Source organism: Varroa jacobsoni, unplaced genomic scaffold (genome assembly GCF_002532875.2).
Source record: "Varroa jacobsoni isolate VJ856 unplaced genomic scaffold, vjacob_1.0 scaffold_859, whole genome shotgun sequence".
NCBI classification, from domain to species: domain Eukaryota; kingdom Metazoa; phylum Arthropoda; class Arachnida; order Mesostigmata; family Varroidae; genus Varroa; species Varroa jacobsoni.
In genome coordinates this window covers 466,555-477,648 of record NW_019213761.1, presented here as the reverse complement: position 1 = coordinate 477,648, position 11,094 = coordinate 466,555, and the positions used below count along the sequence as shown (strand labels likewise).

At 43.2% G+C, this 11,094-nt stretch overlaps 1 protein-coding gene and 1 long non-coding RNA gene across 2 annotated transcripts in view; both read right to left on the bottom strand.

Moving 5' to 3' along the window:
* LOC111264464 (uncharacterized) overlaps positions 1-10,888 on the bottom strand; it is an 18,119-nt gene extending 7,231 nt beyond the window's left edge. The window contains exon 1 of the long non-coding RNA XR_015312702.1: positions 9,193-10,888. This is a non-coding gene — a long non-coding RNA (uncharacterized LOC111264464). The remainder of the gene's footprint in view (positions 1-9,192) is intronic.
* Positions 7-1,710, bottom strand: LOC111264462 (uncharacterized). Its single transcript, XM_022840398.2, has one exon. The coding sequence runs from the start codon at positions 1,365-1,367 to the stop codon at positions 264-266; it is 1,104 nt and encodes a 367-aa protein (XP_022696133.1). The 5' UTR covers positions 1,368-1,710; the 3' UTR covers positions 7-263.
* Positions 10,889-11,094: the final 206 nt, after the last annotated feature.

Sequence of the window (11,094 nt, the reverse complement as noted above, 5' to 3'; positions counted from 1 at the left end):
TATATATATACTAATTATTGTAAACAGGTATATGTGAATCAATAAATTATAAATAAATAACATTTAATACATCTCATTTTCACTATGTACATACAACACGCTTAAGAACAATTCCTTAAGAAAGAGTTTAAGGCAGCTTAGGTTATTGCTCACAGGGGGATAACGTTCTTAAAATCAAGACGAAGGCTTCTCTATTATTATAGAAGAAAGAGCTGAAAAAAGCAGTGTCGGTTTCACAGGGAAACGATTTTGACCGGTGACCTTCAGCCCGAGTAGTCATATGATGGGTACATGCCACTCATTGAAGAATAACCGTAGCCCATGTTTAGGTTTTGCTGATAGAGCTGGTAAAGCTGAGGGTCAACTTTCTGGTCCTTAAAGGCCTGCTGAGCCAGCGCAGCTGGCAACGGTGGGGGTGAGTCTGAAGATTCCTTGGCCATTTCATCACACGACGAGTAGGCCGATTCCGGTGTACGGGGCTGAGGTGAAGCTGATGCAGAAGACGAGGACGCCTGATTTTGCATCTGGGGTAGACCCATATAGTTCATATAGGGAAGTGTGAACGGATTGTAAGGACTATTCTGGATATGTGACATCATGTTTTGTTGTTTGGCTGTCACGCTGTTGATGTCGTTGCAGAAACCGGGTGAACTGGCGTTTATCTGGCCGGACATAGTTTGAGCTGTGACTCCGATGGGGGACGACGCAGCGGGGCCAGCTGGCTTTGGCTTTCGGCGTGGCCGATATTTATATTCGGGGTGATCCCGCATATGCTGCTCACGCAATCGCTTGGCTTCATCGATAAACGGGCGTTTGTTCTCTTCCGTCAGTTCCTTCCATTCGTTTCCAAGGCGTTTCGAGATTTCGCTGTTATGCATTTTGGGATTTTCGAGCGCGATCTTGCGCCTTTGCGCTCGTGACCAAACCATGAAAGCGTTCATGGGTCGCCTGATATGATCAGGGCCACGACGAGAAGAGCCCACAAATTGGCTCAAATTTCCCATCGATAATGAATTCGTCTTGGCACTAACACTGGCTGGCGACGCAGGTGCACTATCCTCTGAGACATCGTAATCGAGAGGTGAGTTTACCAGTGCGGGCAACTGTTCTTGGTTCGAATGGGTCGGAACACCGGGGAACGCCATGGTATTCGCGCTCTGGGAAGGCTGTTGACCGGAGCTATTCTGAACATGATTGTTTGATATACAGGAAGAGTTGTTCGACTGAAACGATGGCTGACTGAGTTGCTGCTGATAGCCGGTCATTTGGCCCATATGGGACATCTGGCTCGCCATCAGGTGACCCATTTGCATGGGACCCATCAGACTCATAGGTCCCATTTGCATCGGAGGCATCATCATCTTCATGTAGGATTCAGAAGGTGAGCACTGGCGCAAACTAGTCGTTGGTAGCAAGTTGTGTCGGTGGCTGAGACTCACTGTCACTTTGTGGTACTAGATCTTGCAGGACGCATACACGTTTGAGCAAGCTGGCTAAACCGTGAGCACCAACTTCTAGACTGAAGTTCCTGGTGAAGTGCACTTTACTATATGCAACCTACCTCCTCTCCCTCGCTAGCTCCAGAAAGGCGGAGCCTGTGACGTCACGAAGAACCCCGGACCTTAACCTTCAGGTCTTCACATTATGATGGGGTGGAGATGCTGAAATGAAGCTCGCAGCGTTCTTTAGACTCTTTTATGGATGATCAATGCTATTTGCAGCAGGAATAGATTACTCTGTCCGTAATGTACACCTACTATGTACAATGTTCAGGATGGCTCGCGGCCATCCTATTTTCAGCAATAGTTGAAAGATCCAGAAGCGAGTCGAAATTGTCGATTGAGTTTGCTTCGTGCTTTGTAGCCTACAAAGCGTAAGATGACCGGACAACCACATCGGCTTGCTTCAGACGACTGCAGTTGTTTTGTTGAAAATTATAGAAATCGATCGCTACGACGTTAGCCCTGAATTGGAACGTAAATACACGATTTCGTACTCGAAATTGGCACACGTCGGCAGCCGCTTTTGTGGCATAATAACAATGATACGGTACAATCAAACACTTTTTATTAACCCCACGGCAAATGCAATAGCACGAATAACAGTTTATATAGATTTAACAGGTAGACGGTACAGACGAGAGCGATCTGGAAACATTTTGGGTGTATGTTATATTGTATGCTATATTAATGTGCTTCAACGAAATAGTAGTAATTAATAATTAAACTATACTTATAAACCCTCATCCGAAGCAGGAAAACAATAAGGTTTTGAAACTTGTCCTGTGTTCTCGGCTACTAATTTAGCTCCGCTTCATAATAGCTTCAAATTTATGTACACAATGTTCGCTATGAGGCGATTATATGATCGCTACGAAATTTTACAGGCTCACCTAGGCAACATCTTAGTAAGCCGAGTATTCATTTAAATTGACAGTCAGGTAAATGTTATAAAAGGCAAAACGTATTAGAGGCAAAGATAGTAATTTTTTTGTTTAGATCACACGTGGTTGTACACAAGCTGTGTTCAATAGAACGCAAAGAAAAATCGATCTATCAGCTCAGTGGGGCCCTATTGATATTTCGACTTGTTACTTAACTTGCTACGGATGTTCCTGTCTTCATTTAGGAACAACTAATTAGCTTGAGCCGATCGGGGATGCAAATGATCAATGAAACCATGATTTTACGGGTGACACGCCGTTTCCGCTAGAAGCACGTTCTCAAAAGCCAGGAAGCTATTATGGCCAATCACTGGCAATAGCCAGCAGTCCACGAGCCCAATGAAGCTGCTTGCCATTGCTGTATCGCCTAACATTTCCCCTATTTTCGCTTCAGCTTTTCAGTAGCCGCTCAAGGGACGCTTGACGGTGCAGGTTGCACTTAGGGTGCTCGCATACACCTCACTAGTTGGCCCGTGTTCAATTCTACCCTCAATTCCCTTCGGCGCAGGCACAGCGGGGTGTTCACGGGGCTGGGGATCGTCGAGTGACACCGTCCGATCTGCGCAGGGCTGAAGATGTCGAGCAGAGCGATCCGACCAGAGCTAGAATGCAACGGCACCCCGTGGGACGCCAATCGATCGCGTTGCTTTATCCTTTCTCCTATCGTGTGCAATGACCGTTGCAATTGGCGCACCATGAACTCGAGGTAGTTTCGAAGTTCGAATGAGTTAAGATAGCTCCTTTGCAGTAAGGACTTCAAACTCGAATTTCGATCTTGAGCAAACCGACTTCTATGACGCTGAGGGCATAAGGTCTGAGCCAAAAATATTCTGCAGAATGGATTGCATATATGGCGTTAACGTCGGATGATGGTGTTGACCCATTAGACCCATGACCCATTGGGCGAGACACATCTATTGATAAGGTAAGCTTTGTGGGAATGCAGACATTTTTATTATAAAATCGTTAACTTATAGGCACGCTAGTTAGATGTGCTTATGAATTGGATGGTAAGGCTCCCCATGCCTTTAATTTACACACAATTATAGAACCTTAGCTTTCGCTTTTAAGCACAATTGGAATCGTTAATTATGTCTTCCTTTGATCTAGATCAATGACTGACAAAGTACGCAAAATACTCGCTTATTTTCCTATCCCATACTTTCTGCTAGACTAGTTGGCGCTTAACAATGAGGCACCCTTAACAACTGAGTATTAAAAACATCATACACTCAGGTTGAATATTGCCTTTCTTCTGCACGTGTTTATTTTTCCATCTAGTTCATTTTTTTGAGATAAGTGCTCAATAAACTGAAATGCTAGAGCTGAAATCTTGGTCAATTGACTGTCCTACATCGAAGGTAAATGAGACGTAAAGGAATACATACATTTGGCTTCGTAAAAGCATCAACGGCCTTCTGGGGAGGTGCTGACTATTTCATATTGTTATTATTATATTATATTCATATATATAAGTCTATCATCATGCGAGATTTTGAAATGGCCATTTTTATTTGGCTTGGTTTAGATGGATTAATTAATAGCTGCCCATTAGACCCAAGATGTGTGGTCACAATTGAAATAGTGTTCAACCTAAAATAGATGGTCTAAAGCGTTACAGATTTTAGTGATAGGTGTAAGACAAGGACTCCCGAGAAGTTGCCCTTGATGACGAATGTTTAGTCTGGTACCCGTCATTATATTCTGATAGTCCCAACTAGTTGAACTGCACTTTGAGCCACTTAATTAGATTGCACTATCCTTTTCACCCGCATAAGTGACCCGCTTGTCTGTGCAGTAAGTTACCTAAGGCATCGCTTTCTCCTACAATGTAGATCATAAACGTTAAACACGCCGCCGCCTTCACAAGCTCTGATCAATTTGGCTACAACGATTAAAAAGTGCTCAGAGTCTTCCATATTTCATAAAAAAAAAAACCTGAATAAGGGGTTGTGTTTCAATGGTATTCATCGTTGAGGTCGTCTTAACGGATTACTCTCGCCTGTTCTTCGGGTTGATCTACGAGCGAATGACAGCTAGCTCGTTGCTGGCTAACTGAAAACCCGGCAAACAGACTTGTTGGACGCACTTGCTGAGATAGTTCCTACCCTGTCGTAAGATCTAGCCTTCGGGTCCTAGAGCAAGTACAAGTCCTTCCTGGTTGATCCTCGAACGCTTCACGTCATCATCTCTTGCTTTTGGTGTCACTGCCGACCGTCGAAACAGCCAACGAAAGATGAACGAATGCGAAAAACACACGCCAATGTCGCGTGTGTCAATATTTATTTGACGACAAAATTACAGTAGCTACACGAAAGAACGAAGAAAGAGCAAAGGCAAATCGAGTTAGCAGGCCAAGAGAGGCCACACACAGTCACAGATGGCACAAATCGTGCTCTAGTTGAGCATGATCAACAAGCTGAACAAGCCCCAGAGTAGCTGTTTACCGATTACGGGGTGTACGCCGCTGTTTTTCAAACAAAACCCTTGACTGAGTGACTGCCTGACAGGTAAGTCCCTTCTGTTTTGATGTGCGAAGTGGATTTTGTGCCTTAACTGAATGGTATCGCGGAGCGGAAAATGCTGGCATCGTCTGCTAGCGTCGAATACGAGGACGTAATGATCAATTCCTAGATCTCGCGTGCGAACGTCAACAGTCGACACCTCGAACGCCGTACTTCTTGAGGTGTAAGTAACAAACACTCATTTGTCATGGCTTGGAGATGGCATATGTTTCATCATTGACGCTTTACGCCTCGGAAGGGAGACGGGCTCTTGGTTAAGTGGTCTACAAGTGTTAGTCTATACTCTTGCGATTAACCGATGGTGAGCTGCGAACAACATGAGCGTTAAATAAAGCATCAGGTTTGGAGAGGCTTGAAGCCTTAAGGGGTTTATCAGCGGACTTTTTCCCACGGCAAAAAACTACTCCATTTCTGATTTACGACATTGATAGTTATAGGTTTTCGGTGCAGCAGTACCCACCGCGCTAGGCAAAATTCCTCAGTAAAATGCTACGAACTACCTACTATAAAAGTCTACATTCTGCACGTAAAGGGCACTTACAAGTAGGACTTGTATAAGCCAACAAATAGCCTAAAACTGATGTTAAGCCTGTCTATTCGTTTTTTTTTTTATACCGCGTGTTAGTAAAATAGATATAAGAGATATTAGTGTTCCGCAAAAAGCAAATATTTGCTGATCGGGTCAGTATCTCGGAAAGTTCTCGGTTGCGGTCAGCCTGAACGGGGGCTTGTGTAGGATGATCTCAAGCGGCACAGTTTTAAACACATGAATGACGCGTTGATTGAAAGCTTCCGTGTTCCATGTTGGCGTCAGGTATTACCGGTTTCTTTTCCGCATTTATCGCACTCAGCATGCACTGGTTAAACGGTAAGGTGAGTGCTACTGCTCGTAATATTAGTAGCTGTCGTAGAGAAAGCCCGAAGACGGTAATGGGTGCTCTCCCTAGCCTTAGGCACACAGTCGTAAAACGTAAGTTTCAGTCGGCCAGAATGACCAGCTGAAACTAGATAGACGCTAGTTTAGTAGTATCGCACGCGATGCATTACACGGTAGGTTATCTCAATAGGCGAGTGATCGAAAGGCGTCGAATAGTCAGAACTGCCACACTAGTCAGCAGAGTCCTCATCCAATCTAGTTGTTATACTTGGAAGTGACCAGCAGTTGTCAGCAGGAGTAATTTTAGAGAAGCAACACCGGCTGTTCTTTGTTGCTGTCGTTGTCAATTGATGACAGGACAGGAGAGGTCGTTTGGGTCAGAGCCCACGGTTGTACCATGGTGCAGGCCAGAGTTACGACCAAAAAGAGCCAAATAACCAAAAGCTCATAGCTCCATCGCTTAAAGAGGGCATTGTCGAACGCTAAGTGACAATAACGAAAAAGACTTCTGACTGATCTCCGGTTAGTGACATACGTAAGTGAGTGAAGTTAACCATGCCGACGACCGAGCTCAGTCAAATATTTAAATGCAAAATATAGCAGCAGTTCACAATATTAAGTAGACAAAATTTATGTAGTATTTATTAATAGATAATTAACGTATTTCGCCGGAAAAAAACGTATCTAATAATTGTCGCCCCAAAATTCTGCCGGAGCAAAAACAAAATAGCAAATTCTCTTTGCGTAATAAGGTAGTCATTAAGTAAGTTTTTACTCCGTTATGGTAATTCCAGTATTTGTAAGAACGCTGCCAGAACGTAAGATCAACACAGTCGTTGAAACATCTATGTAATGTAAAACAACTTTTGGCTCTATAGAATGTATACTATTAACATTAATTATTTGGCCCATTTTAGACGTTTGCGGGTACTACTAAGTGAATAGTTTGAGGAGGAACCCCACAACGCATATAAAGTACGGAGCCGTTGACTAATCTGACATGCAGTTAGAACATTTTAGAGAAATTTCTATCTATATTTACCTAGTATTGCTATTATCGAACGTGCGAACGTGCCTCAAATGTCAGGAATGCCCAAACAGCAACAGGACAACCGTTTTAGTGTGTCCATTGTAGTACGATAAAGTTATCGTGATAATAGACTACAGATGTTATTAGGAAAACAGGACAATATTTATGTGTGTACTCATAACGTCCAACGCCGCCCAGTCGGGAAACGCTTCCAAGTCGGAATGTCGCCGTAATCTACGAAATTTCTCCAGGCCGGTTTCTTTAGCCGGCAAATAACCCGATAACCTACCATCGCCACTGTGGCCTTTCTCCAGTTCAGATTTCTCTCTCTCTCTTCGAGAGAGATACGCCTTTCGGCTTGTTGCCTGATCGCGTACTGCTTGATGAAGACGTTGTTCAGATTTTTCGACGCTCCTGCACTCCTACTGGCCTGCGGTCAGATCAGATCGCAGCTTCCCGTATAAACATCGTTCGCTGCTGGAGCTCATACTAATGGAGCAAGAGATGCAGGGCAAACAGCTCGTGTAACAAGTAACGGCGACCATTCCTTCTTTCGATACTCGTACACATCTAAGCACAAGATAACATCGATACGCGCTTATTCTACGACGCAACCAGGCGCTTTATTACGCTTGCCATAAATTTGTCACGCGCAGCAGATCGTTGACGATAACATAACCAACAGAACCTAAAGGAATACTATTAATAAATGAGAACTAAAGAATAGGAAGTCGTAGAAGAAGCTGAGATCGTACGATGTCGAGCTTGGAAATCAATTCAGCTACGTAATTCGGAACTATGCTTACCGCAGAAATAATATGACGTTACATACGAAATGAGACTTTTTGACTGGATATGACAGACTTGACTCGAAGCATGAGAGGACTTCGCGGTATATAGACACTCAATTGCTACCGACTTGAAAATGCTAAAGAAACTTTAGGTTTTTCGTATAGCCATGCTTCGGTAGAGTACAGAGTCGCGCTCCTACCTTCGTACCATAAAATGTGTACAGTATACAAAAAATCTATTGAATTTTAAATCTAGTTTACGTACATTAGGGAAGGCTCGCACTCCTTTGAAACTGTGGCAAAAAAGGCCAAAATTTGAATTTTCCATTCTACCGATACCTACCTTTTAGGTATCGTGGCACAGAACGTAATTGTAGTCCGGCCTGAAAAGCCAACTTATTGATCACTGTACATTCTAATTGAAAGGAGGAAAACAACTTAAGCCTTCTGACAGCATTGTCACCTCGTAGCCCTGCTAACCTTGAAGGGAACTATTCCGAGCGAGTGCAATTGAATAAAGAACAGTAATCGGATTGAAGTACTTATATGAATAACCGAAAATCACCGTGTTTTCTTACTTCTCATAACGTAATTCTTAAATGTATTGAAAATAAATTTCCAATATGTCGGTAATAAATCACTCGTAGACAGTACCGTGTCCAAGTGCCGTAAAGTGTACAAAAGTCAACATCTGTGTTGTGGAAGGATGCATTGTTTCCATACAACCGAGCCACTGTGAGGCGTCAGTTTCAAGAATTAGAACGTTAATGGCACACCGCTGTAGCCGGTGGCTTTGTACGGGTTCGACCAGGAACCAGTCCCTAAAAGCCTTAATTGACCTGACTTTACGATCCACACAATGCAACATATAAAGACTGCCCAAATCGGGAGTAACTCACCAAGACATACCATTGTAACAAGGACAGAAGAAATCATCTACCAAATGTTTCATTAAAAGTCGGTAAAAAGCTTTCAACAATGGATAATCTGCGAATATTGCTTTGCAAATGCACACTGATACGCTCTCCAGTACATAAGCGCCAAAGCACATTTATAGGAAAGATTAGTACTTAGGTGTACAAAGGAAAAAGCGTTATCGAAAGGTCTCAAGTGAAACCGAAAGTATCATTCTTGCTTGATACACGTTTGTTTCTACGAATCGTTCTAGACATCGTGCAAGCCTATTGTGCTTAAGTGTTATTAGATATTAATATAGTTATTATAAGGTAGACAGAGCATGCGAAGTGTTTAGAGAGAAACAGCATTCTAGGGTGCTGGGTAGTATCTTGAAAGAACTTAAAACGAACTGCAGTCCTCGACACGTTAGGTATTATCCCTATAGCCGCCTGCGTAACTTTGTTGGCCATTAAAAAATTGCGTGAGCTTGTATAGCGATGACTGCAGCTTTACTACAACCACAGTAACACTTCACAGCTCGTCTCTGTTTTATGATATATTTTGTTGAACAGGTAGCCAGTGGCCAATCAAAGCGCAGCTTGGCACTAAATGCGGCCAGTATAGCTCACCATCAATAGTTGGCGGGTATGAAGCTTATCAGTGTGAACACCTCTTCGTAACGCGATGTCTTTATGACTTCACCGTCCTATCGCAAATTTAAGCTTCTCCGGTTTAAGTAGAATGCAAGTATAAAGACGAGCGACGTTCTGGCGACCAGCAATTCCTGATGTTGTCTGTGCAGCCCGCTTGACCGGCAGTGCAAGACGCTTGCATATACTCCCCTGCAGCGTGTCAGTGTTTCGATAGGAGAACTCCCGGAGAGTGACGAGGCAACGTGTTGTCATCGCTATGATTGAAGGCTGTCTCCGGACCACAAAGAGAAGGTTGTCAGTCGGCTATTTTGTTTGCGAAACCTGGTATTTTTCTATGACAACATCCATCGGGCGCCGCGGGTGTCGAGAATCACATGCGGAGGAGATGAATCCATAAATGTGAAAAGCTTTTTTTGACGAGAAACAATATTCGGTTTGTCAACTGTGCCGTTGCTCACGGTTTAGCCTGTTTAACTGAACAAAAATTCACTACTGAATTAACTAACACCCCCTATAAATTGTCCGAAATTCGAATAGATTGAATAACTTCGACGTTCAAATGACGAATGCTTAGTGATGGAAGCTTCAAGGTTAACTTAGGAAATTAAGAAAAAAATATTTCTCTTTTACCTACACCAACTTATCGGCTATCGTCTTCACGAAAGTTCCGTGCAGAAGCCGTATATAAAATGACAACTAAAGTAGCATTATCTAATCGCTCAGGTTGACTTATTCTCAAAAAGCTTGTATTTAATAATCATAACTGCTAAAAGGTGGGAAAGCTATTTAGAATTATCGTACTTAACGGAGCTGGAATCTCGTGACCAGCGTATCGCAAGCTAAAAAGTACGCAAAGCTAAAAGGTTTTACATCCAGTGTTGCCGTTGAGCCTTCTTTCAGGTGGGAAAAAGACTCGGTTCCGACTATCTCAAAATCTCATTCCGACTATCCCGAATTCAGTAGAAATTTATTAACATCTGTCCCATATAAACAGTCTTGAATGAAAATAAAACGCTTATGTCAATAAAAAAAGATTGTTATTTGAAGCCCATTAAGTGTTACAAGATTTCAAAAACGATAATACATTAGGCTAAAAGTAGGACAACTTATCTGCGCCACAGTATTTTATAACTTAATATGCATATTTCTTAGGTAATAATATAGCGCAAGTCCACGAGAAGGCCGTGCGTAAGACGACGCATGGATATGCGAACATGATAGCTTACCGGTAATCGTTGACCAGAAGATCAGTTTTTAATGATAACCTCAGTACGACATGCTTTTATATTCCGCATACGGCACTGTTTCCATTGTGTCTTAAAAGCTTTTACTTTTTACAGTTTTTCAGTGAATGTAAAATGTAACTTTTAACCACTAAGTCGTTAACTAAGTCGATCTTTTATTCGGAGCTTTTTTGAATTATTATGCCTCCTGTTGCTGTTTGTGCTGCTGCTGTTGTTGTCGCGAGATCGTCAAGCAGCAAATCTTATAGACGGCCAACGCGAGAAGGTCCGTCCCGCTGCGCTGATCCCTTTGCTCTGTAAAGACCTATTTCCTATACATAGCTTCACTTCGCCATATCAAGACCTTTCTGATTTAGGCAAACCTGTACTACTGTTACTGTCGTCATTATAGCCGCTGCTGCTCTACGATGCATTGTGCCTCGATGACAATGCACACCTTGGGTAGAGTTAGGTTAGGTTGGGTTGTCGGCCATCTGGAGTGCCCCTACCCTGGTCCGGCGGCAGTAGGGACCGACTACGAAACCATCCGGGCTAAACTAAAACGAGAAGGATCCATCGGAACTCTCTGCCCTCCGCTACCTGCTTCTGAAGCGCTCCCGATTGCGCTCGTCGACCGGCAAGCAGGATCATTTCT